Source organism: Sander vitreus, chromosome 14 (genome assembly GCF_031162955.1).
Source record: "Sander vitreus isolate 19-12246 chromosome 14, sanVit1, whole genome shotgun sequence".
NCBI classification, from domain to species: domain Eukaryota; kingdom Metazoa; phylum Chordata; class Actinopteri; order Perciformes; family Percidae; genus Sander; species Sander vitreus.
The window spans coordinates 17,136,146-17,163,974 of record NC_135868.1 but is presented as its reverse complement, the minus strand read 5'-3'; the positions used below and the strand labels follow the sequence as shown (position 1 = coordinate 17,163,974).

The window sequence follows — 27,829 nt, the reverse complement described above, 5'->3', positions numbered from 1 at the left end:
ATCCATCTCAATCCTCAGATCAATGAGGCTTAATATGTGCATGTGTGCATGAGTTGGATAAACTGGATATAGTACTGGCTCATGTACTTGCTGTTCTCGTCTCCATCCATGCCTTAATTTCTCCAATGGCTCCATCACATGTGAAGGAGGATACATAGACGTTTCCCTTCCACTGACACCCAGGTCAACTTAATCAACCCGCCTTCCATTTGCACAGTATGATCCCGCTGAGACAAGAGAGAAGGTCATGCAGCATTTACACACACTGGAGTGTGTCTTCCTGCAGAAGCAGTTCAGCAAAATCTGTGGTTATCTTTGAATCAGTAAGCAGCAGCAGAGGCATACTGAATTTAAAGGGGAACTATGCAGATTTTTTAGCTTAATTTACCTTAACTGAATAGCTTCGGAGTCATTGGAATGGTTATATGACTTTTTTCAAGTTGAATGGTGGTTGTTTCGCTACCCCCCCCTAGCGCCTGTGAGCGGAAAAACCACCCTTGCAACTTTCGGCCGGCAAGCCGCCAGCCTCAGCGTCAGGAAGTATCGCGTGATATCAGGTCTTGCGATGTAACGAATTGCTTCACGCCACTGCACACATACGCCCATTCAGGAACTGGCTAACAAGCTAGCGATGGAGTTTTTCACACTATTGTCATGGCTGAGCCGGCAAAAATGAAGCAGAAAGCTAGGAAAGCATTGTCGAAGGAACAGAGAAAGAGGAAACGGCAGATTGACCGAGCGAGGAGTCAGACACAAGTAAACATAGGAGCTGCCAAATATCTATTCTGAAGCTGTAGGGGGAGCTCTATAGAGAAACCTGCGAGCAAAAAGCGAATGGCCAAAATTGCATAGCGCCCCTTTAAAAGCTTAAGTTCACTTGATGTATTGAGATGTATGAACAACAATTACAGCACATCACAAGGTTATCAGTTGTCCTGCAAAGTCATATAGAATATCTGCTACCAGTGTTGTAGTACTCGAGATCGGTCTTGGTCTCGAAATGGGACCGCATTTTTACTCGGTCTTGTCTCAGTCTCATACAAAGAGAACTCTGGATTTTATTTCAAGACTGGTCAAGACCACAACTGCAGGAATATCATTAAATTGCCTGTGCATCATCTGATTTATTAATTATTACAATAACTTATTTGAAATTATTGTTACTGTTGATGGCTGTCACCACTCTATTTATTTTCTGTGGGCATTTTTTTTCAGAATGTGGATCTTTCAGATCAATATGAGGAGTGCCTATGGTTTACAGTACATGTTCCACATTTTATTGTAAGTGTGTCATGCAGTGTGGGACTCGCACTGGTCTGGTCTTGATCTTAACTTGGTCTCAGTTTAGGTGGTCTTGACTACAACACAATCTGCTAATTAAAGGATTTATATGTTCTGATATGTGCCCAGCTTTTTAGATTTCTGCTGGTCACAGCATTGGAAATGTATATTTACAATAAAAAGAAAAAGGTTTTATGGTGACTATTGCATCAGTAGAAAGTAGTTCCACTGAAAACTTGTCATAGTAAAGTCAGTGGACTGTCCGGAGAAAAGTTGCTGCTGAATATTTTAAATGTCATTTTTCAAAGCTGTGAGCACCACTAACAGAATTCCATTAATCTTAATTGTATTATAGCGGTCGTGGAACAACGGACCAGATCTTTACTCTCGCAAGGATCCTGGAGGGAGCCTGGGAGTATGCCCAACCAGTCTACATGTGTTTTGTGGATCTGGAGAAGGCGTATGACCGGGTGCCCTGGGAGATACTGTGGGAGGTGCTGCGGGAGTACGGGGTGAGGGAGCCCCCTTCTCAGGGCCATCCAATCTCTGTACGACCAAAGCGAGAGCTGTGTCCGGGTTCTCGGCAGTAAGTCGGACTCGTTTCAGGTGAGAGTTGGCCTCCGCCAGGGCTGCGCTTTGTCACCAATCCTGTTTGTAGTATTTATGGACAGGATATCGAGGCGTAGTCGGGGTGGAGAGGGGTTGCAGTTCGGTGGGCTGGGGATCTCATCGCTGCTTTTTGCAGATGATGTGGTCCTGATGGCATCATCGGCCTGTGACCTTCAGCACTCACTGGATCGGTTCGCAGCCGAGTGTGAAGCGGCTGGGATGAAGATCAGCACCTCTAAATCGGAGGCCATGGTTCTCAGCAGGAAACCGATGGAGTGCCTTCTCCAGGTAGGGAATGAGTCCTTACCCCAAGTGAAGGAGTTCAAGTACCTTGGGGTCTTGTTCGCGAGTGAGGGGACAATGGAGCGGGAGATTGGTCGGAGAATCGGCACAGCAGGTGCGGTATTACATTCAATTTATCGCACCGTTGTGACGAAAAGAGAGCTGAGCCAGAAGGCAAAGCTCTCAATCTACCGGTCAGTTTTTTTTCCTACCCTCACCTATGGTCATGAAGGCTGGGTCATGACCGAAAGAACAAGATCCAGGGTATATGCAGCCGAAATGGGTTTCCTCAGGAGGGTAGCTGGCGTCTCCCTTAGAGATAGGGTGAGAAGCTCAGTTATCCGTGAGGAGCTCGGAGTAGAGCCGCTGCTCCTTTGCGTCGAAAGGAGCCAGTTGAGGTGGTTCGGGCATCTGGTAAGGATGCCCCCTGGACGCTTCCCTAGGGAGGTGTTCCAGGCACGTCCAGCTTGGAGGAGGCCTCGGGGGAGACCCAGGACTAGGTGGAGGGATTATATCTTTAACCTGGCCTGGGAACGCCTCGGGATCCCCCAGTCGGAGCTGGTTAATGTGGCCCGGGAAAGGGAAGTTTGGGGTCCCCTGCTGGAGCTGCTACCCCCCCGACCCGACCCCGGATAAGCGGATGAAGATGGATGGATGGATGGTATTATAGCGGAAGCAGAAAAAACTCGCAAAAACTTGTGCAGTTTTACTTTCTAACAACTCTCCCTTTCTAAAGGGTTTGTAATTGATGGCTTTATTAATGGTTAATCAATAATTTCTTGATGCTTTATGGAAATGTTTAAAGCCAATAATACAATAAGAACAACGTTCAGGTTGCAGGGTTGTTAGCCTCCAGCAGGAGGGTTATTGTCTTAGCTCTTTGATTTGTAAGGAAGACATTCTAATGGACCACTTCAAGTAAATTCCAGCATATGTACAGTGTCTGTTACATACAGTCAGATGACAGTGAAGGATTTAGTCAGCCACAGTTCCAGCCAGCTGCTGCACTGCTTCTCCATGAGGAACACATTTTGCAACCACATCTAGCATCCACATACTAAATATTTGAAAGTGAGGATGAAGAAAAGCTCTGACATCAGGACACGTGCATTCTCACAGACATGAATGACACACAAACGCGGATGCAAACACAGAGTGACACTTTCAGTAACCCACTCAGACACACACTCATCCCCTCCATCCTGTTTGCCACTGGGTTCCTCCTTACAATTCAAGACCTCTCAACATACAAGGCTTTATATTACAAATTTATTTTTTCTTCACAGTGTGTGAGGGCAATAGGCAGCCTACTTGCTGTGTGTGCCTTTTGGTGTGCTAATTAAGATCCTTGATGTTGACTGGCCAGTGTATCACATGGGTGCGCTTGCCTCCATTTTTAATTTTCTGCCTTTGAAGTGAGAGATCAAGATGTTTGCCTCAGCAGCATCAGCATTATGGGCATAAAAGAAAAGAGCTCTGTAATGCCACTTAAGAGTGTGTGTGTTTTTATCTTACCTCAAGGCAAGCCACACTACACACATGAAAGTAATTCTTTCTGTGTCCAGTGGGTAAACAGTGGAGGTGTTTTATTAAATGTCTTCATAGCAGCAAGATTGACATTCATACTAACACAAATTCTAACAAACAGTAAACATGATGTTGTTCTTTTTCTGTCTGTCAGTAGTTGTACTCATCAGAACAGACATTTTAAAATACCACTAAAGGAAAAACACAGGTGTAAATCACAAAAATGAATAATAGCTGAACTCCATTTAGCTGCTTCGGTTTTAGGATCCTGCTATTGTACATGCTGGCTCACTGTCATACTACCATAACTTACTGGGAAACTTGAAAAGAACAGAGCCATTGTTACTGTTATTAGTAACACTTGTACTTTTCCTACTATGGCAAGTCTGTTAAAAAGGCATATTGCAAAACAGTTTGGAAAAGGGCAGGCACTTTCATAAAAACCTGGCCAGGTGATTGGATGAACCATCTGTCAATCATGTCCGGCATTGTTGTTTTGAACGAACACATGCAGGCGTCACACACACACACACACCTAAACCACGCCTGTAGCGGCCAATAGCTTCTCACCGGACGGCAATTGGTTCGGTCGCTGCTATTCAGACAAAAAACACATTACTTTAACCTGCCAAGATGGATTTTTGTGTGACATTTGATTCCGCGATTCTCCCATGATCTCGTGATATCGCAAGACTCCAGCTGCCGTGCAAGGTAAACTAGATGCTACTAAAGAGTGACATTTTGCTGATTCTATCTTTAGCAACTTTAAAAGCGCAGATTGTGGACTGATTTCTTCATTGACTGACTGCCTTTAAATCAACATTATATATGCAAACATACTGGAGAACCACATGAATGATTCTAATACATCAAAGATTATTTTCAGTCTCACTTTATTTAATGATGATGTGAAAAGTAAAGGCTGTCCATAACATTCAGACAATAAAAGAAGAATGCTATTCAAATCCCCCCCCCATAACAACTAATGGCTCCAAAAATGTTCAGGTGTTGCAAGTGTGATACTTATTTTATACAACTTTTTCATATCTATACCTCATCTGTACATAACATAGTTACAGATACTTTAAATAAAAAAAAAAAAAGAATTCCAAGTATCCTTGTGGCGTAGTCGTGAAATCTTTCCTATGTAAAAATGAGAATGTACGTAAAGATCTTTTACATATATATATAGCGTTCTCCATTCTTTTTGTAATAAGAAAACAAGTTATTGCCCCTCTTGAACATGTTGCATTTAACGTAGGTTTTTGTTTTCCGTTTATAAACTCTTAATTGAACTTAACTTCATGTGATACCACATATCATAATGACAAAACAGTAACAGTATGGACCTGTGTGTTTTTCCACTAAATATATACGTCATATTGTTATATTTTTGGACATGTATGTTCCGTGTTCTCCAGAAACCCTGACGATGACACATACAAAGATATAATTATATACGTATATGTCACTTTGATCTGCAAACTGAAAAGGTAAAAAGACCTGTGGCAAATACGAACCATCGACATGACTTTATTTATTACAGGAAATTATGAGCCCTTGACCTACCAAAATTTGCATTTTACCAATTTTCTCATCCATGTTGAAAAAAAAACCTAAAATGAATCTTAATATAAGAAAAAGAAATCAGGGCACATTAAAAATAAAAGCTGATGATCTGCATTTGGCATTTTAGATGGACTAAAAAAAAAAAGAAGTCATTTTGTAATTTGGGAAATGCCAGGAGTGGGTTATTAGGATTGATCGTTTGCTACTACTTTCACTTTATTGCCCTCAGTGAATAACTGCTAAAACCAGTAGCATTCTCAATGTGATGTTGAGTTTGTCCACTGAGAATCTTGGCATTGACATGTGGGAGCTGATCAACAGGTTAAAAGAACATCAAATCAAATTGTAGGTGAGAGGATGAAACAACTTTGTCACAACAGTTGCAAAAACAGAGGTAACTGTGAAGTATACATTTCATTTCATGCCGTCTTGAGAGAGCCAAATACCAAGTATTCCATACATGGACACCATCATCGGGGTATCAGCAAATTGTACACAATCACATATAATGTATTATATAAAATGTGCAGTTGGTTTCTCTTCTCCTGAAGGAAGAATGAACCCTCTGGCAATGTCTCTCACTCACATGATTTTCTGGTTGGCAAAGGTGCGGGAGAAGCCGTGACTCCTTGGAGATTGTGTGCTCGGGTTTCCCTGCTCCTGTGCTCAGCAGGGGCTGGAAGGGGAGGAGCTGTCATGGGAAGTCACCCTGATATGTCCAATAGCGGGTGGATCTCTGTTAGCTTGTCTCTGACTCTCAAACTCTGTATCCATTGACTGGCCTTTTAACTAAAGACAGTGTTTATGATCAGACATCAGCTTGCAGAGGAAATCGACTCCAGCTGAAGTGGAGCTTTCACCAAGTTCTCCCAAACTGTCCCATGCATTGAGGCATTACATTTAAATAAATCTATGACACGTTCAATTTACAGATGTGTGGCCAATGTCGTAGTTTGCTGGGTCAGTGCCAATTTCACCTTATTTATGTACCGTCGGTCCTGCAGGCTACAATATAAGACAACAGGCACAGCGTTCAACAAACGCCTTAAAAACTAAAAACCAAGACACCAATGGTGAAACATATGCTAAGAACAAACCTTCTCAAACTCCATAAAAAGTCCTTTTTTTTTTTTTCCGGAGTCCCTGTTTGCTTTTCTCCTGCATGAGGACAGTTTAAAAAAAAAAGAAAAAGAAAAAAGGACGACACTGAGTTGATGGCCGTTTTGCTCAGTGCAGCCTTCTTGGACCGAGTTCAATAGCACTGAATTACATTTCCATAGCAACTGAGGTATGTTCACTGTTGCTAAGTGTGGAGTGATTTTTCTTGACACTCAATATGACAGAAAGCCCTGTGTCTGTGCTTTATGCTTTATCACTGTGACCAGCAGTAGTGTCATCACGTTGTGGAACTGAAAGCTACAGCTGGTTAGGGCTTTTTACACCAAGCTCCTGTGTATTCATTGTCTTTACTAACTCTTGTGGAAATTCAGGTCAACCGTTTAATCCAAACTAGCTGTGGAACTAGTAGACCTACATCCTTTCCAGCATCACTTCTTCGTGTTATTTCTTCCGAGGAAGTCATTGTGCCCTTTTGCCGTTGACATGAACCCCATCGCCCGTGTCTGTGCTGGTTAGCTGTGAGGGTTAGAACAGATGGACATCTTAATAGTCTGTGGAGACCACTCTGTGGGGATCAATATGACCAGGCCGTCACTAATGCCATGTCTGAAAAGAACCTACTTTCATAAGGTGCTCTCTTGTGTTTTAAGTGTACATCTGAATGTGTGCATTTCTTGGCATATAACACACATAAATAACTGTGGAACACTCTTGTGGTGCCTTGTAGCTCTATTTTCTAACATATGCAGCCTTGGAGACCTGATAAAAGGCATAGCATCAATATTCTGTATAACATGCTTTCTGAGGACATATTAAGCAAGTTGTAAATTATGAAAGGCCTATGCAAAGTCTAATGTGAAATCTCTGATAAGATCCAAAGGTGCAAATTTAGCAGTGGAAAAGCAAGTGGAAAAAAGAGCCATGTGTGTCTTTCTCCAGGTTACGGGCCCCTGGTGCTTTTTCATATTCTGTGACTCTCAAACTTTGATGTATCTTATCTTTGCTGCCCATAAGCTAATTTATCAACAGTTACACCAAACAATTCCGCTCTCTTTCATATGTATTTCTAATTCTTTGTAGGGTGCCATGTCACGATTTCCTGCCTCTGTTACAAGTTCTACACTTAGAAACCCTTTAATTGTCCATTCACAGAATATACAAAGCGTACAGTACATCAAAGTCAGAAATTATGATATTTACATGTCTCCACAAGAATGGGAAAGGGGACGGGGAGTAAAGTGGAAGATTTCCTTTGTTGGGTCTTGTAAATTCCACGTTTCCGGTATCCAGTCACTGAAGCAGTGAAATACTCAAGTTAGATGACAAGCTCACACATAGCCGCGAGCACATACATACAACAGATAAGGAACAAGACCACAATCCCCTCTGAAGCAGATAAGGCTACACGTCAGATCAGGGCTTGTCCACCGCTGCTCTGCTATTGGGGTGTCAGTGTGTGTGCATGTGTGTGTATTAATGTATGTTTGTTCGACTGTGTATATGCCTAGGCAAGGGGAGCAGATGAACAAGGGGACATTGCTGTGAATCATGGGAGTTTGTAAGGGGTCATCCAGTGCCCACTCTCTCTCCTCTCACCCCTTCCTGACTGAGGGCTTCTGTTCTCAAGAGAGGCCGGGGTGAAGAGGTACAAAGAGTGAAACTCGCCCTCCCCCTCCCCCCTCCCTCTCTTCTTCCCTGGTCCTCCTTGTTCCGAGACAAACTACGCACATACGCTGATGATATCAGTCTATTTGTTGTAGAAAAAAAGAACCATATATGTCTCCTCTGCAAAAAGCCAGGTGGGGGAGTGAATGAAGCTCACAGGCCAGAGACCATTACCCGGTAGGAAGGGGGCATGTGTCTGTGCCGTGGGCTGGAACCAGGGCTACCGTTGGGGCTGGTGCAGCTGGCATCAACCCCTCCTATGGAAGGTAAGTAGGCATGGTGCAGGATGGGCAGCTGCAAGGACAGTCGACGCTGTATGCTGCAGAAAGTTACAATGAAACAGAGATAGAGAGTAAGTAAGTACATTTACTCAAGTAGTAGTACTTCATTATAGTTTTGAAGTACTTCACATGCATATTTGAATTTCTTTGTGACTTTTTACTCCACAAATTTCTAAAAGCTGTAGTCACTATCACTTTGAATATTAGAATTTAACCAACCCTGCTGCCAATAAATAAAACATTAATTGTGGGTCTGTGACAGGATGGAAACTCTGGTCACCAGCATAAAAGTTGGAAGCGCTACACCCCCATTTACCACCCTGACCTCCACATTCTTACTTTCCGCCCACCTACATAAAGGGCACAAAACTTGCACTGGCACGAACACTTTTAATGTAAAAGCGCTGCAAAATCCAATGTGAATGTGATTATGTGGGATACCAGGTCAGATTTTTAACATTTACTGCATGACATAAAATAAGAAAACATTATGTATTAATTATTATCTATAAATTACAATACCCTATTGTATATAAAGTAGTCAAACTCTGCGCCAATATGCCCACTGCTTATCAATACTCACCTCAAGTATATTTTATTTATTGCAAAGTACTGACAAAGACACAAGGGACAATGGTTTGGTGGGATTCAATCCCAGCCCAGAAGTGGCACATGTGGACCTGCCTAGTTTACAATTAAGATGTTCACAATTTTTGTTCAGCACTGTTTAAATGAAGTATTAATGTAATCGCAACAAGCTTCAGTGATAACACTAGACAGTAACATACCAAAGATGGATCACAACAGACAGGCAAAGTATAGTTCACACAAGTCCTCAGCAATCATTCTAATTGTTTTTCCTGTATTCTTTAGCAACCTCATTCCCTTCTTCACTGCTCCTTACTAAACCCCTAATCCACCGTGCCTCTCAGCTTCTGGGATCATCTGACAAAAAGAACATTTCATTCTTCTGCTTGCTGTGACAGTTCGCAAAACAGTTCACCAAATGCCAGTTATGTAAAAAAATTCAGAGGGGGGAATGTAATCCAAGCTCATTCAGTGATAGACTAAAAAAATGTCTTAATTAGGTGAACTTTGAAATATGAATGGTCCTCAGGCCCAGTCAGTTATCCTGACCTGTTCTACTTGATGGAAACACAATCTTCCTTGCTCATAGATTTTTTTTTTTGGGTGGATCACATATGACACAGACACTACATTTAACAACATGCAATTGGTGTGTGACTTCTGTCAGGATTCGACATGTCACAAAGTGTTACCATTCGTCCTCCTCTACCTTTACTCTCATCATACCTCTTTTCTCACCTCTTTATATTTTCTTTTATTTCACTTTCTCTCTCGCTGCCTCTTCATCTCTCTTCCCTCCATGTGATCAAACATTTATGTGGCATGGGAATAGCTCCGAGTGTTCCTTTACTTCTGTTCTCCTCCCTGTCTATTTTCAGAACTGCTTCCAATGCGAGCTGTAAATCACTGGTTACATAAGCCTCTGTAAGTCTCTACCTCTTTCTTTCTCTCGTCCTCCTTAACTCTGTTTCTCTTTACTATCTAAACATCCTTTTCTTTAATCCAACTTCTCTCTGTAACTGCCCTCTCTTCAGTGTTTTATCCCCCTTGTCTGCTGTCTCTCCCTTCTCCATCAATGGGATGTGGGAGAGAGAGCTCTCAATGATGCATGAAGTGCCCCCTCCCCCCCCCCCCCGGTATTGATGAAGTCAACACCCCACAGCTTTGCTTCCTTATAAATAGTAAGTGAATGTAGATCAGTATTGGTCAGATGAGTGTCGAAGAGTGGGAGAATACACATACACTCTATGTGGTTATATGTTTGCTAATGTGCGTGGGAGAGAAAAGTACAGGACCGGTCCATGCTTTCGCAGGGCTCTGTTGCCAAAGCAACCGCCTGCGAGCTGCTGGTGGTTGCGATACGTGTGACGTGTAGTCTGGTGAGAAAGCTGACAAGACAGAGGGGAGAAGGACACAGGTGTAGAAGTGCTGAAGAAATGAAAGAGCTCACTGTTCGGGTGAGTTGATATCCTCCAGGGGACCTCTGTTAATTCTGGAAGGATCCATGGAGCCCCACTGCGCCTGAGGCTTCTGTTCAAGGTGGTTCTTCAGTATTGACTTCTCTCCATCTGCATTGAAAACACATGTAGGCATCATAAAAAAAAATATGATAGGCTGTGTCAAATAGGCTGCTCAGGTCCTGTAAGTCTCGTAAGTCGCACGTGCATGGCACCTGAGACATGACTTGACATGATTTTTTTAGGAACATTTTTAGGAGGTGTGGAAGTCATGAGCGTGGATTGTGCTTCTTGTTTTTTATGCTCTTACATTGATCTTTGATGATGCCATACAAAAAGCAATACAAATCTGCCAATATGCACCTACTAATTGAATGGATTTCCTGGTTTGAGATAGTTTATATCAATGCAGATGTGTTTTCACTGCATACAGAACATTCACACCACAAAGGTAAAGTCACTCCTACCGACCATACCAAGGGGAAATGGCCCCTGCCAAAAACAACTTGCCTTAACAAAACAGCCCAAATGTGACACCTTTGTCTTTGTCATAATAGTAATCTAACAAATCATCAACGGTGTCTACCAACTGACTTTAAACCAGTCAGTTTCGTTATTGCATGATCCAATCACATCACATATGCATCACATAAAATGAGTGCTATTTAAAGCACAGGTAAAAGAAAACATCAAAGTAAGAAAGAAAAGAGAGGAAGGCGGAGGGGACAAAGAAAAGGCTCCCCAACATAATTTGTGCATTCTCCAGATGTTGCAGGGGCAGACAATGAGGCGAAAACAATAAGAATTGTAGTAAACAACATTATGAGTTTTTTAAAATTGCACCTGGAGAGTAATGGTGTTTTCTTCTTTTTTTCACCTAACAGTTTTCTCTCCAGTTGTCCCAGATTTCCCAGCACTTGCTGACCTGATTCACTGATCACAGCACTCCATGCCCCGATTGGACATCTGAGCTTGCTGAACTATTTTCGAGCAGACTAGTCCTCTTTGCATTTTGATAAAAAGCCTAACCTAGCTAGTAGCTCTCAGAGCTGTTAAAAGTATAGACACAGATATTTATACACTTCATAATGGATTCAGAATATGTGCCATAAAGAAGGTATTAGGTTGATGAATTTTCTTTTCAAATATCAATAGACACCAGGGCCAGCCAAAGAATATTATTCTACAATAAGACTTTAGAAGGTTTGAATGTGCAAATATGTGGAACAAGAATAAATTATGTAAATAACCTGGAAAAACTCCACTTCTGTTCATCATAGTTCCACAGTTATTGAGAGTGCAGACATTAAAACAAAAAGTGTGATATTTTACTTAAATTAAATGACGATGTGAGCTCAAAGCAGCTGCTTAGTTTACCTGCGTCTTGGGTTTGACTATGATTAGCTAATCTGCAGTTAATGGATTCAACAGTACATCTGCACAAACTGTCCAAATGCAAATGAATTACTGCTGTATGGTATAAGGAATCTAACTTGTCTGACTAAAATCAAGTCTCATCAGAAAACTACACCTTAACTGTCATCCACGGGTGTTCTCCATCACAAAGACAGCCAGAGAGAGAGAGAGAGAGAGAGAGGGGGGGGTATTGCTTCTCAGTGAGCGTAATCACTGTTGACATGGCGTTCTACTCTTAATATAACAGTAACTCATTCACAGCCCCCAATACATTTAGACTAACTTTCTTATGAATACTGATGACTGCAGTTAGGAGCTGGTGATGATGATGACTGTCAGTGGTGGAGGAAGTACTGAATCTCAGTACTTAAGTAAAAGTACAAATAACCAGAGGCATACTTACTTTAGTAAAAGTAGAAGTACCACAATGGCAACCTTACTTAAGTAAAAAGTACCTGGTTTTAAATGTACTTTAAGTATTAAAAGTAAAAGTACTTACTACATAACGATTTATTCTCTTAATGTCTATATTCTAATAATTAAAAAAAAACAGTAGGCCTATGGGCTGTGGCATTTTAATTAAGTTAGTTTTAGGTTAATTTAATTGTGCTTACTATCTGTGGCCCAGTTTACATTCTGACTTACAATTCTGGTTATCTATCAGGGTGATCTGCATGAAGCTCGACTTTGCATTATTTCCCACGGGACAGTGAATGCTGCACACATTTATCTAGTAAGAACACACGAGCTTGGACAACAAGTACGTGGCTTCACAGCTGAGGAGGACCGGGAGTGTTGTTAAGATAAATATACGGGTTGTACATTAACCTTATGTGAACGGATGCTTCACATATGACCAAGCAGAGTATCGGGAGCAGCAGCAGTAATGGCAGCAGCGGTAGTACCCGGAGCGGTACGTGCCTGGCCAATAAATGCTATTGAAGGGCGGGTCTTGGTGTGGCGGTGCAGGAGCTGCTGCTTAGGCTTTCCTGTGGACTGCAAATGTGTGACGGTCAGGAAGACATTTTGGCAGGGGGAAAAACTGATCAGAAAATGTAACGAAAATGTAACGGAACGTTGTAGAAATGTAGTGGAGTAGAAAGTATAGATAATTGCTGCAAAATGTAACAAACTAAAAGTCAAAAGTATGCACTATTGATTTTACTTAAGTAAAGTACAGATACGTGAAAAATTTACTTAAGTACAGTGACAATGTTTTTGTACTTTGTTACATTCCACCACTGATGACTGTCAAGCACAAGCAGATTGAGGCTGAGAAAAGTTCACATGGTGGTGATCTTTAAAGGAGGCTTAAAGACTTGTGGTTTTATTTCCATAATGTATGTCAGATTGACGTTTGTGGGGAGCACCTAATGTGCTGTCTCACTTTGAACTGTCTTTCTCCTTCTCTCCTCAAAAGACCATTATCGTGAACAACCTAATAACTCTAATAAATGTCTCTGTGAATAAAAAAAAAGTGACAGCATGATCAGTCTATCGCTAAATATTAGATTCTTGTTTTGAGAGAGCTATTGAGGCTCTACTGAGTTTTAATTCTGTCTGTAAAATATGACTTGATGACAGGAGCAGGAATACGCCTATATAATGAATAAGCCAGCCCATCTGATCCCTATGCCCCAAGCAGAAACTGGATTATTTGACATATTTTAGTTTTCTGCTGAGGGAAATATGAAAATGAGCAGTTGATGGCTAGAAGTGAAAAGTGAAGTTTATTTAGGAAGTGTTTCTGTATTTTTCTTAATTGTTCCCCAATTAAAAAATGAACTATTCCCCATGTGCTCCGGTCCTTGTTGCTGCTAACTTCAACTGGTGGCAAAGGTGAAAGGAAAGCATTTGTTCCTTTTCCCAATACAGGTTTGTAAATCTGACTGTATTTAGAAATCTAAATCTGAATTTATAGAATAAATATATAGATTGTTGGTCACATTATTTTTTCTTTTTCGATAAACATCTCTCTGTAAATTAATATTCATACAAAAAAGTGTCTGGCTATACTTATCTCTGTTCTCTCTTAAAAACCTAACCAAGACGGCACAAACGAAGCTTCAGTCTAAAATAGATTTATTTGTACAAGCCCACACAATTTGAATTTTAGTTCACTAGTGATATCAGCCGCCAGCTGCAGCCAGTACTTTAGAGAAATTACACTCAACAAATGAAAAATGTGAGAATGTTTTTGCTCAAATTATGCAAGCTAATTATCTTCAGGTAATATGACACAAATGTTTCTTTCAATGATTCGGAAATGTAATCTAAATATTAATCTAAAAAAAACTAATGCATCCAGTGCACTGAGCCAATGCAGGTACTTGTAACATCTTACATTCAATAAACAATATCATGGCTAGCTGAGAGTATTCTGGTTTGGGTTCTTTAAAGGATAAATATAAGACGATCAAAAAAATCTCACAGATGGTAGCTCATTTACTAATTGTCTACTAATCAAAATAATCTTGGCACTGACTGCTAGCTCTCTGTGTTCCATAAAAAGACAACAATGAGCTGCTCCATCAACCAATTGTGTGTGCGACAACACAGACACATTGTTCTTTTAAAATCTAGCCTTGTAAGAATACCTAACAAGGCTATAAGAGGAGGACGTGTGTCTGTTGTGTATTTGTGTGTGCACATGCAAAAGATGAGAGGCAGAGAAGAAAGAGAAACAGAAGGAAGCAGAGGACAAACTAAGAAACAAAGAAGAAGAAGCATTAGGCACGTTGCTTTGTGAATGTAACTTCTCAAACAATTCCAACGCGCTCTGCTACCAATCCACAGAATGAGCGCAGCTGTTTCACTCTTTTACCTTCCCAAACTCAGACAGATCCATTAGACACCCCTGAGAGCAGCTTTGTGTTGGAGTGTGCATCAGACGTGCTGAAACTGGCTGCTGTACATCACCATCACCCTACGTCGTGTTTAAAAGGTGTCTAATGCAAAGCCGTGCTGCTGGGGTGTAACGATTCACTGATTCAAGTTGAGGACCGCGGCTTCATAACGTCTAAGATTCAGCTGCATCAATTCAAACAGCCTGTATCGGGCATACGTTGAGGATCAACGACACAGGCTCTCTCCACTGGAAAAGACAGATATGACATGTATCTTTATATATTAGCATTTGATAGTTTACTACTTGTGTTTCCGTATGCTTGTCTCACCCAATCATAGTTTACCTTAACTGCCTCCTCCTCACTTTTTAAATATTCTTTCTACTGTTTATTCAAGTACATTGTTCAACACAAAGCAAACAACATCCCACACACCAAATACTTAGATGCAAAATCAGTGTGGACCCACTTTGGGCTTAATAATAAAAGGTGGGAGAGTTAATAAGTGCGACTACAGTAAAACTGAGTAAAACTTGCTAAGCTGTAGTGGAGTATGCAGGTAGTGTAGCTAATTCTTTCTATTCATAGACGCCACAGACTTGCTGTCACACAGAGTACTCATGTGTCCCTTCTTTACCTGCAGCTGACAGGAGCTCCAGCAGTGGAAGAAAAAAAACGTCATGACATTCCATCAAGCTGCTGCTCTGAAAGCAGCATTAAAATCCTTTACTAAAGCCACTGATTATGAAAACGTCACATACACATGAAACAGAAATATATGCAAAAAACCTCATTACAGCGGTAGACATATTATATTAAAACTAAAAAGTGAGACAGACTGAATTGCCTCATACTGAGCTGCTCATTCTTGGTTGAATCTTCACAAACTGCTGCAATCTAGTTTTCAGCCACCAGTAGCATTGAGCACATCCCGCTGAGCAGCTCCAGAACTGCCGTGGGTTCCATAATAACGGGGGCTGTACCCATAGACTGTATAAACTGTACCGACTGTAATGGAAAGCACCGACACTTCATGAGAGTAAGTTATGTGTTTTTTTTAGATAGATAGTATGACGAAGGGCTAAATGGAAGCATTCAGCTAATTTCTCACCTTTGCCGTCTGTGAAGTTGCGTATGCTGAGAATGTTGTTGGCATCCGGGTAATGGTTCTGTTTGATGTAGGGAGTTTTCTCTGGGGTGTCCTGCAGCTGCATGGTCACTTCTTCCAGCTCCTTGTCCAGCTATTTTAAACAGAAAAACAAAAGAAATCCATAAATTTATGGTTGTTGTTTTTTTAAAGTGGGTTAAATAGATGATGAAGTAGAGTAAGTACATTATGAACCAAAAACTGAAATGTCTTTAATTACATAACATCACATACAATCTAGCTCAAGTAGGCTACATGGCTATCAGCCAAATATTACCCAGTATGGAGTCTGATCTATGGATAACAAACACTTCTTTACATTTCAAAACACAGTGAAGAAGGGAAACGACTGCTGATTGCCAAAGACATAATAACTTTTCTTGTCCTCTAAGAGTGTCTGAGTAGCTCCTCATTTGCCACAATCAGGAACAAAAACAAAAAAATACAGCAGTTATACACCACTGAGAGATCTGCTAAAAAGCCTAGGTGATTTTTTTCCAATGTCACTCAATGTCAGTAAAAGTGAACATTTTTACGAAATGAATAAAAGAAAAAGGTACAGTGTAGCCTGCTCAGTGACAACACGATCTCTTGAAGAGATCAGAGTTGCTTTTAACAATTTACCATCATTTTATTAAGAATTAATGAAATTACATATGAAAATAAACTGCCTAAAGGAAAGCTAGTTTTTTACTTTTAAAGTTCAGTGAACTTAAACAATTTGCTTTTTGTTCCTTCTCTTGTAGAACTTGTGCTCTATTACTGTTTCTTCAATCACGCTTAAAGGCCTCTCCTTATCCCACTGTTGCATTAAAAACCCTGCCACCCACTGCACCGTCGTCCTGTCTTGTAAAATAATGGTGAAGATGCATGAAAAAAAAAAAAAAAAAGAAGTACAACATGAATTCATCGGCTCAGACCTCTGTTATCTTCATGCGGAGACGGTGGTTATCAGTTTGAAGCCCATCCAGTCGCGAAGTGTTAGCCTGATTAACACTGGTTACTGAGGTGGAGGTCTTGGAGTCTTCCTTCTTCTGGTTCTGGGTGAACTTTAACCTCCGGTTCTGGGTGGCTGCGTCTGGGTTGGTTCTCATGGTGATGAACTAGGAGAGGGGTTATGGGTATTAATCACAGTTGCACTCTAGGATATAATTACATTGGCAAAAAAAGCTACACATAACTGTTTACGCTGCGGTTTTTGGATGTGGGACATAGTGAAGTATGGGGTGTGAATGTGGTTATAATTAAGCACTCTAGTAGTAGTCTACTAGTTTTTGGCAATGCAGAGTAATCCACCTGTGCCCGTGCATACACTCTCTTCGTTTACAAAATAAAAAACTGACCTTGGGAACGAAGACCAGACAGAGTGTGATGGTGCTGCAAAAGATGATCACCAGTGCCACAATGCAGAACTGGACATTGGGCTGGTCTCTTGTCAGAAAAGACACTGCAGCACCGATGATGCACATGATGCCCACGTTGTAAACACTCATCCCGATGTATTTGCTGTCATTGAGAGCAGGGATGCTCACATTCCTGGTCTCCCATGCCAAGAAACAGCCAAACAACTGTCAGGGAAAAGTAAAAATATGTTTTTTTTTAATAAAAGATGTTTAATAAAAGGTTACACAGACATTTCAGAAGAACTTTTTTTGGTTATAGAAAGTCTGAACTGGTTTCTCTAGAGCAATGCACACACAGCAAGTCAACAGTATTGGTCATCCTCACTATTTGAAACTATGCAGTTTTCTTTCATTTTGCTTTTGCTAGTATAAACATCAGTTTTTTTTTTTTCAGAATAAAGCAGGACTTATTCAGTCGTCAAAAATGGAGTGCAGGTTGTAAATAAAATAAATCTAATTTGAATTAGCTTCAAGAAACACTTTTTAAAAAAAGCCTTAGGTTTCATGCTTGTAAAACGTTTATATAGAGTTTGTTCGGTGGAACATTAAAGTCGCAGCAGCAGCAGCCGCCTGTTGAATAATTCACTGTGTGGTGTGTAAAGTGGTCTCCCTGCTTACAATAAAGTCTAAATGAGTTAGTGGAATGACAAGCAGCTGATTTACAGGAGCAATCATCAATGATTAGTAGATCTCAGGTGTGTGAGCGTGTGTATTCATATGTGAGCCTGTGTGTGTGTGTGTGTGTGTGTGTGTGTGTGTGTGTTTTCGTAGGGAGCCTCAAGCCTTAATGCTTCTCTTTACTTTGCTGTCCCTCTCTATGCCGCATACAGATGTGGACTCCTGTCAATCACTTGATACAAACTTTTCCTACCACTCCACTTCTTTGTTGCCATCTTATTATTTATATTAAAGCCCCTTCAACTTTGTTACCCTACAATTTTCTTGGTCCTTCCATCTCTCTGTCTTCAACATTTTCAGTTGTGTTTTTTTACTCAGCATCCTCTGCATTCTCTCAAACTTCTTAAGATGATTTACTGCTCTGTCTCACCTTCCATAAATGTAGTGAGGTTTGCATAATTTACAGTTGCTCCTGCTTTACGGAGGTTTAAAAAAACAAAAACAAAAAAAAAACTCTGTGTGGTGGGCGCATGGAACATTTTAATATATGTTACAGTTTGTTTAGAGCCCTGTGTCTCAGATACATGCTCAGGTATAGCCCATAATGATCCTTGACTAAACTGATATCACCACAACTTAAAGGAATAGTTTGACATTTTGGGAAATACGCTTACTCATTCACTTTCTTGCCAAGAGTTAGATGAGAAGATCCGTTTTACAGGAAGAGGAAAGAGAGGGATTTTGATATGACATTTTGTTTTACACATATTTAGCATGTAACGGGAGATAAATGAAAAATTCACACAGGGACACAGGATTACAACTTGGAAAATGTATGTTTCATTTCACCGTGTCTTTAAAAGTAGATACTCAAGTTTCATTGGCACACATTACAGCGCATTAATAGCATTATAGAAACAGCAGCAAGCCTCAATGCACATTTATAAGGCTGTTAACAGACAGCAGATACCCTTTTACAGTACATTCATAGTGTAAGTGTGCATTTATGTGTGTGTCTGGACTGTGAGTACATGATGAGTACATCTCCTCTTACCATTAGCAGTCCCTTGTAGGCATAAACGATGCCCAGCCAAATGGTCATGTGGGTGTTCTCACAGTGCTCCAAGAAGGGACGGATGGCTATGTCTCTGCCTTGGGGGTCCGCCTGTTGACAACACAAACACATAGACAGGAAGATCATTTAATACAACCCTCCAAAAAGTACATTGTGTTTCGGAAAAATGAATTAGACAGCACAAATTATTTGAAGCAAGTGCTAAGTGTACAGTAACAGCGAAACAGGCAGCATTTCCTTGAGGTGCAATAAAACCAACAGAGTAGACCAGTAAAAGGAAGAAATACTCAGTATGCAAATGTTTCCATATTAGTTTGCTCTTTGCACGTGTTCTAATTTCACATTCAGGGACAAAAGGTACACTGGCTGCCCGCTGCTGGTCAGAATGAAGGGTGTCAGTGATCAAACCTCCAGGTGTGTAATCAAACTGTGTCCCATCCTGGTCGCTGGGCTTCTCCAAAGTCGGCTAAAGTTTAATTAATCCGTGCTTAGGACACTAATGGGCATGACTAATGAAGCTTATTCATTAATGTGATTTACACCTTCTTCTTTCATTCTTGTTTCTCACTCAGTCTTTGTCACACTATCTCTCCATCCCGCCCCCTGTCTCTCTATTCCTTTACCTTTCCTGTAATTTCCACTTGTCTTGCACATCAGATGGTGACACATGTGACTTAAGGGCCAAATTAGCACCTGAGGTGGATATTAATACGCCTAAACACGTCACCTCTCCTCGCTCTTTCTCACTCTCTCTGTTAGGCAGAGCTTTAAAAAGCCTTTAATAAGAGCATTAGTTTGCCCTGCATGGATTCATCTGAGGCCACACCAATACATCAACTCTAAGACACCTGGGGCAAGGCTGGGCATGATGCCATGCTGCGTGCACGTGCGTACGTGCACGTGTGCGTGCATGCGTGCATGCCTCTTCAGGCTTATTTACAGTAAGACATGTCTAATGGCTCAGCAGATGGTGCTTGTGTGTTCAGGCATCTACAGTACATTGTTTGATTTGCAGAAATTCTGTACATAAGCAAAGTCCTTTAAGGCAGAAAGCAAGATGAGGAGAGATGAAGAAAGGTAGTATACTGAAATGTTAGCTTTGTTTCGGTCCTCGCACATACCACACTGAGTGTGCACTTTGTTTAATGTGTCTCATTCGAATGCCCTCATCATTAATAAATACACACCTACTCCTCTAGTAGCTGCAAGGGGCTGCAAAATCCACTTCCACTAGACATTTTGTCCCCCATATTCTCCATTTCGCTCCCATTAATGGAAATTGCAGCTATTCATGTTTTCCTCTATGACCTTGATGGATTTAAATTAGTTTAAAGCGTTATATTATAGTACAGTTTTCAAGCTTTAAATCCCATGCCTCTGCCTTAGAAATACAACTTTCACACTTTATGCCTCATTCTGCTTGCACTTGCTGTCTTTCGTTTCCAACATTCAATCTCGCAAAGGATTACGTATGCAGTTACACATCACACGCCGTTTGCTAAAAAGACACTGCGACCACGTACCAGGCGGAACCTCCTACAACTCAGATGTAGAGTCAACTTCTCTACCATCTGCTGAAGATCTTCATAACCTCTCAAAACAGATACACATTAAAGAGCGATTGCTTCAATGGCAGTGAGTTGACAAACTTTGACAAAGCACTCTTGTACCCCTCTTGGAGTTTCCATGGTAACCGTGTAGCTCATGTCACTCATATCTGTGAATATTGAGGTGGAAACACAGGAAAATGGGGCAAGAGATGACGCACAGACAGGCTTTCTTTTTTTTTTATAAGGCCCACATTTAACTGACAGTACAGAAAAGGGATCATGAGACTCATGCATTGCATTTTTATCGTACAGCTACAGGTATCTCCTTCATGAAAAACATTTTGTATTACCTATTTTCAAACTTAGAAATTTGTAGGGACTGAGCAAGAGAAAATCGTGAGTTATGCATAAGATGCTCTGGTATAGCCAGGTCACTGGGCTATAGTCAGTGGTACAAATTATCTATGGTCACAGGAAGAGACACAGTTTTATATGTAAACAATAAAGACAATCATTCTGCAAGCTGCTGGCCACTTTGGACTGTAGCAGCTGTGGTGTAGCATGGAAGATGAAGCTCTACAAAGACAGCGCCTTACTCTCGGTCTTCCATACGGTACATTTATGGAAGAAAATACTAACATTGCTGACTTGATAGGTCTGTTAAAAGGATGGCTTTTTTTTCAAACTAGGTCGGACATAGTAGCATTTCTGTTGCACTGAATAGAATGCCTTCTGAATAGAATGCCTTCACATTAATGTAAAGGCTATAGCATCACAAGGTTATGTGTTAATATATGTTGCATGCACAGCGACATTAAATGCATGTTATGCTCAAATTATTGAGAGTACCGTAATATATCTCGCTCCATCTAAATCTCACTTACTGAAGGCTTTTCTGGTGACTGTGAAGGCATCATTTCCTTTAATTTGTCACCCTTCTGTATATTGGTACTGCACTTACTCAGTGCAAAGACTTGAAGGAACAGGACGACTTCACTGCATCATATGCATCTTCGTCATTTATGTATATTTATGCTTTTGGCTGAGCAATCCGTTAGTCAAACAACAATGCTCCGGGAAGTCACACTTGTAGCATATAATTTTGTTCATTCAATATGCGAGACACATTCTGCATCAGTGCTCTTTGCATAGTCACAGCTCCGAGCAAACTTGTGTCTCTAACAACAAAATGATAAGACAAAATAAGATATAATGCTTATTAGGCTCGGGTCTCTATCGCAGCAGAGCACACAGGCGCCTTCGCCTTTTGGAAAGAAGCTGTCTGGGGAGTTGCCAGGCAACAGGGCTGTAGGCGGCAGGCGGCCCCAAAGCGGTGGCGATGGCGGTAAAAATGGCGGTTCGCTGTCATTTTTCACAGCATTAGCCATCTAACGGGATCACTCTGGGAGGGCACAGCACTGGCAGATTGTCTATGGAGAGATGGAGCTAGATGAGGTGATGAAGGGGTGATGGAGGGAAGAGGTAGAAAGAAATGGAAGGTGGAATGGAGAGAAAACAGGAGCAAGAAGTATGGATGGAAAAATGGAAGTTGAAATGATTGGAATAATAAAGAGATAGCAGGATAGATGGAAGGAAGGTTCAAATGATGGCATGGAGAGGTAAGAGAAAGAGATGCTGTCAATCCTGTTTTCTCAAAAAGATAAGTGAAGGAAAGAAGAAATTCTCTAAAGAAAGAGACAGAGCAGAGGGGAGGGTGAGTGAATGATGAAAGGTGGAGAGATAGAGGTAAAGATTAGGGACAAACTGACTAAATTCCAACTGTCCGGCTATGAGATCAATATGGATGTTCATAGAAACACACGCCATAGTTCACAAAGATAGGAACAGACAACATTTTATTTTTTCTTCGTCATTCTTCTTCTTGTTTTAGCCCATTTACTACACTTGATTCATGCAAAAAAAATCCCCCAGCTTGTTACATTAATGCACCGGTGGAAAGCCATGACATCTAAGACTTGAAAGATGGCTCCTGAATAATCACATCTAAATTTACATGATCCTATTGACAATGTACACGTTTGACTAGTCTGTCTTCCAGGTTTGATTCTTTGATGCTGTAACAAAAGTTTATGAATGTGATGCTGTTCAGCAATTTTACTGGTAAGTCTAGTTACCATGCAATGATGATGTACTTTTGTTCAAAAATAAAATCTAAAATGTATGATGTGTTTTGGAAATGTACTGCTATAACATTTGTGGTAAACTAACTAAACCCTTATTGAATACTGTCATTCTCTTTCCACGTGCCATTTAGAAGCCAAAATGAAAAATAAATAAATAAAGACAGCCGATCAACTACAATCACAGTTGCAGGGTTTTGTTTCTGAATATGGATCTCACTCTTACTATATGTAGGCGTCTGGCCTGGTGGAGAGCAGGGAGAGATAGAGCAAGAAGTGAGGGAGGAAATGGAGAGCTCCCTCATTGTCACCGGCAGCTACTTCACACAGAGGTGTGCGTGTTCGGGCATATGTCTCTGTGGGTGCCAACATTTGCACATTCTGTGAGCACACATACGTAATGTGACTAGGATTGTTTGTTTGTTAGTGTGTAAAAGTGTGTGTGTGTGTGTGTGTGTGTGTGTGTGTGTGTTTATAGTGTGTGTATATATAGATGAGCTATCAGGCAAACACTGACAGAAACACTTCATCACTCAAACTGGCAATTACAACAGAGGAGATTCCATGGTAAAAGAATAAGGGCGAGATGAGGACAAAAGATAGGTATTTTTGGTGAAGCTTTTGTGGCAGCAATTTCTGTTATAGTATTTTATCGAAAAAGCGGAGAAAATGACGTTCATGAAAAATGACGGAGGGAGAGCCACTGAGAATAGCGCAGAGGGAGAGAAAATTTCAAATTTCAAAAAAAGTCGAGAATACATTGTTCGTCCTCAAGGAAGATCGTAAACGTCATATGTTGTATATTAAAAATAATAACAAATTTAGATTTTCTGATTGGAGGCGTTTTTAATGTCAGAGGGTGGCATCATGTTTTGCCGATGCCCAGGGTACCAGCTCGCCAACTGTTGTCCTGGGCACAGAAAAGAGGGAGAGAAACACACTGAAACGGTGCTGTCTGATAGAGATGTCACACAAACACAAACACATTATCCTGTGTGGCACCAACTGTTTTTGATACATGCAAATAGAGACATTTTTAGCATTAATTGTATGTCACTCTGAGTCTGTCTCCGCTGTCTGAGGATAATTACTGTTATAAGGACTGTAAAAGATAAAAGAAGACACTTGTGACAAATACTATATCACGGAAAATCTGATTTGTTAAAAGTGGTTTTAGAAGAGAACCCAAGAAGTATGCATATTGTACCAAAGTGAATCACATGTTTTGTTTATAGTCACAAGGACTGGGGAAAGCAGGAGAAGCAACTGCAGGTTTTTAGGATGGATGAATGAAGGGATGTAAAGAAACACGTCAAGAGCACAGAGGGCAAAGAGATGGGGAGAGGAATGGCATCTTGGTGCCACAGTGTTTTGTAGGAAATCATTTGAAAAGCAGCGAGCACAGTTTTCATGAGCCCTCTATGAAATTCTTAACGATGGTAATTGCTTCAGAAAGCAGATAGGAGAAGTGCATAGTGGTTGATTAGCTCAGCTGGTTGGACAGAGAGGTGGAGGCCAGTGATGCCAAAAAGAAGGAGTTCATACCAATTTAGGAGATATTTTCTTGTAGGCTCCACAAGACGAAACAACTACTGTACACGTCCAGCCATAACCCAGATGGCAACCGTAGCCTAATTTGAAAATTGAAGACAGCAGCTCTGACTGCCTCATCCTAACCAAAGCTTTTTTAGTTTTTTCCATAAATTATGCATATGGTCGCCTGGAACCAAAATCAAATTCATATTTATCTTACTTTGCCTGCAGCCAATAAGCAGTCCTTGTCACTGTACAGTCTGGTTGGACACTGCTGTTGCACTGGCTGCTAGCAACAAAGCTGTTGCCAAAATGTTGCTTTTTACTTTGAAAACACAGAAAGTTAAGGCCAAAAATAGACTGTTTAACAGCAAATGGACAAAGAAAAGCGTGTTTGCTGTGTGCCAAAGAACTTCAGGACTTGGCCCAACTTGGGCAGGGAAACCTTTAAGTTTTAAGGAAAAACGTTTCTCCCTATTTAGCATTTATAAGCTATATACAAACATGTAATACATGGTTTTATACACATTATAATGTAGTTGTAAGCAGATATGTGTTTATTCATGTATTTGTCAGCAACTATAACTCCTCCTGTGTGTGTACCCATAAAGAGAGGCTGCTGTATAAACAGATGACAAGAACAGTAAATTATTGTTGTAATAATATAGCCTTAAAGTGCCCATATTATGAAAAAAACACTTTTTCTGGGATTTGGGGTGTTCTTTTGTGTCTCTGGTGCTTCCACACGCATACAAACTTTGAAAAAAATCCATCCATGCTGTTTTGAGTGAGATACGGTTTCTGAATGTGTCCTACCTTCACTCTCCGGGTGAGCTGTTCAAAATCGACACGGCTTGTGACGTCACGAGCTGGCTAACCGCAACAGTTAGCTCGTAGCATTAGCGTTAGCATGCTAACGCTAATGCTAACGCTAGCATGCTACCTCGTTCTCAATAGCAAAGCACTGCTACAACACACACAAGTTCACCATAATCTACAAAAGAACTACTTCCATGTGCGCCCTCATTTAGAAGTCTCCCAGCTAATCCTGCCTCGTAACTGACTGAAGTTGGAGAAACAGCCTTTCTTTTACTGTCTATGGAGCTAGCTAGCTGACATGATCTATATCTGAGCTACTGTGCATGTGCGAGTGCAAGCAAAGATAGTACAGAAGAAGAAGAAGAAAAGAGGTCTCACTCTGTAGCTAAAACAGAGACCAGGTGAAAAGAGGATCTGCAGCAGTAACAGAGCTGTGCAGTACAACAAAAATATGGTGCTTTTTGAAAATTAAACCATGTAAACCTATTCTGGTACAACCTTAAAATACAATTATGAACCTGAAAATGAGCATAATATGGGCACTTTAAACATTTCTTCATAGATATTATGACAAATACTGTACATTAATAAACACATTAAAATGTCCTTATATCTGCATACAACTATATTATAGACCATTTAAAACCATTTATTGAATGGTTTATATACTGCTTATAAATACTTAATAAGCGACGTAAAGTAAAGTGTTAAAGGACAGTACTTTTACTATGGTGGATAGAGTTGAGTAAAAACAGACCATGGACTCTAATTATGGCAACTATAAACTTCATTATGTCAGCTGAACACAATCATTTTCTTATGCAAAACAAAAGCAGGTAGCAACTTGACATGGCATGTAAACACAAGGAGTCGCCGACCTAATGTATGGTGAAAGAACTACAGAGCAGATATCAACTGACTTTTGACTGTCGATTGTGAGTAGGCAAAGTGTGTCATTCTCGTACACTGAGTAACATAACCTGCTTCTCACCTACTGCAAAAAATAGAGTTTAATGATGTTGATGTTTAAAACTAACTCTGCCTGCCAACTTGATAACCTCAGCTTCCCCACTGAGGTGATGAGATTATTAAAGGATCTTTTCTCTGTTCCTGGTGTTTGTGCAATAACAGCAAAGCACCTGAATCTATCAGTTAATGAGGCTCACAACACGAAGATCGGATGACGAACATCAGATGACACACAGCAGTCACCTGTCAGGGTCTGAAAAGTTCTGGCTAATTTAAATCAGCAAAGAGAACTTTCAAGGAGGCTTCCACTGTTTATCTTAACAGTGTTTGGCTTTCAATACTAATATTAACTCAACGTCTGTATTGTGCCCCTTTCCTCCTAAAATCTTTTCAGATTCCATTTTTTTTAATCCAAATTGTGCAATATGAGTTTTGTTTTGTGAAATGAAGCTATTTTTTTTGGAATGTAGCTATGTAGCTAGTTTCTATTTGACTAAATGTAAAAAAATATTTTTTATTGTATTGCTCGCTCCACTTAAAAAAAAACATAAGGGATTTTGAGATGTTAGGATAACTAACCCTAGCCCTAGGAGAAATAGATGTTGCCTCATGAATTTCCCTTTTGTAAATAAAAGGTAAATAAAAGCACTGTGAGAAGAGTTTAACTCAGAGAATTTAAAGTTCATATGGTTTTACGCTCTGACGGTCTGTGGCACTTTAACTGGTATCATGGTATTTGCCATCCTAGTTCTTTACTGTAGTTAAATGAGCTGTAGAAAAAGAACGCCAACGAGGAAGGGTTGAAAGAAGTGAGGGAGGGGGGTGTGAGAGAAGGAGCGGAGGAGGGTAAGGGTGGTGCGCCCCCGGCCGAGGATGACCTACATGCAGAGGGGCCATGGTGGCAGGGCAGCAAGACGCCGCTGGCACTCCAAGCCATGTGGATCTCTGCCATCACACTTCACAGTGTGCGTAAAAATCTAACTGTGTGTGCGTGTGTGTGCATGTGTGTGTGTGTGTGTGTATGTGTGACAGAGCTTGCGTGTGTTTTACGCTAGTGTCCTAGTCACACCGGATGGGTGACCAGGATATTCCACTTCAGCGCATTTTCACAGATATTATTCTGGCTCAATTATGAGAGAGAGAGAGAGAGAGAGAGAGAGAGAGAGAGAGAGAGAGAGAGAGAGAGAGAGAGAGAGAGAGAGAGAGAGAGAGAGAGAGAGAGAGAGAGAGAGAGGAGAGAGAGAGAGAGAGAGAGAGAGAGAGAGAGGGAGAGAGAGAGAGAGAGAGATGTATGTTGTTTATATGTATGTTTGTTCTTATGCTTTGGTAACACGGATGTATTTTTTTTGTCATGCCAATAAAGCAAACTGAAATTGGGAGAGAGGACAAAGTAGAGGCGGAAAGAAAGAAAAAAAAACAATAGAGATAAGATGACCCCCACGCCCAAGAAATGTAAGAAATTAAACATAATGACACTGTTCTATATGCCAGTTCTACACACACACACACACACACACACACACACACACACACACACACACACACACACACACACACACACACACACACACACACACACACACAAACAAATTTGAATCTTTTTAAACGACAGCATTCACATGTCACCATACAGTTTCCATCCCCCTTAAGAGTCTCCTCCCTCTCCTTTCCTCTTCCCCACTAATGATGATAAAATGATCTCTGTATTTATGTGTCTGTCTGCATTTAAATATTTCTGCTCTTTTGCTTCCTTGAGCATCCACCCCCTTTTGTTCCTTTTTCATACAAGCCTGTAATCCCATTTGAGGACTAATCCTTCTGATAGAACCGTGGCCCAACGACCTTCTAACCACCACTGGGCCAAATTGGCAGTGGCATGATGAAATTGTGAAAAGATTTTTCTTTTCTTTTACTCCACTGGTAAAATAATGTTT

General features: G+C 40.8%; 1 protein-coding gene across 1 annotated transcript in view; it reads right to left on the bottom strand.

Moving 5' to 3' along the window:
• Nucleotides 1–4,626: 4,626 nt before the first annotated feature.
• The window catches only part of gabbr2 (gamma-aminobutyric acid (GABA) B receptor, 2), a 172,473-nt gene continuing 149,270 nt past the window's right edge, over nt 4,627–27,829 (bottom strand). Inside the window, exons 15-20 of the mRNA XM_078268308.1 lie at nt 18,863–18,973; nt 17,131–17,355; nt 16,708–16,890; nt 15,752–15,881; nt 10,372–10,489; nt 4,627–8,371 (exon numbers count right to left, since the gene is read on the bottom strand). Coding sequence (XP_078124434.1) covers nt 8,206–8,371; nt 10,372–10,489; nt 15,752–15,881; nt 16,708–16,890; nt 17,131–17,355; nt 18,863–18,973 — 933 coding nt within the window. The 3' untranslated portion in view covers nt 4,627–8,205. The remainder of the gene's footprint in view (nt 8,372–10,371; nt 10,490–15,751; nt 15,882–16,707; nt 16,891–17,130; nt 17,356–18,862; nt 18,974–27,829) is intronic.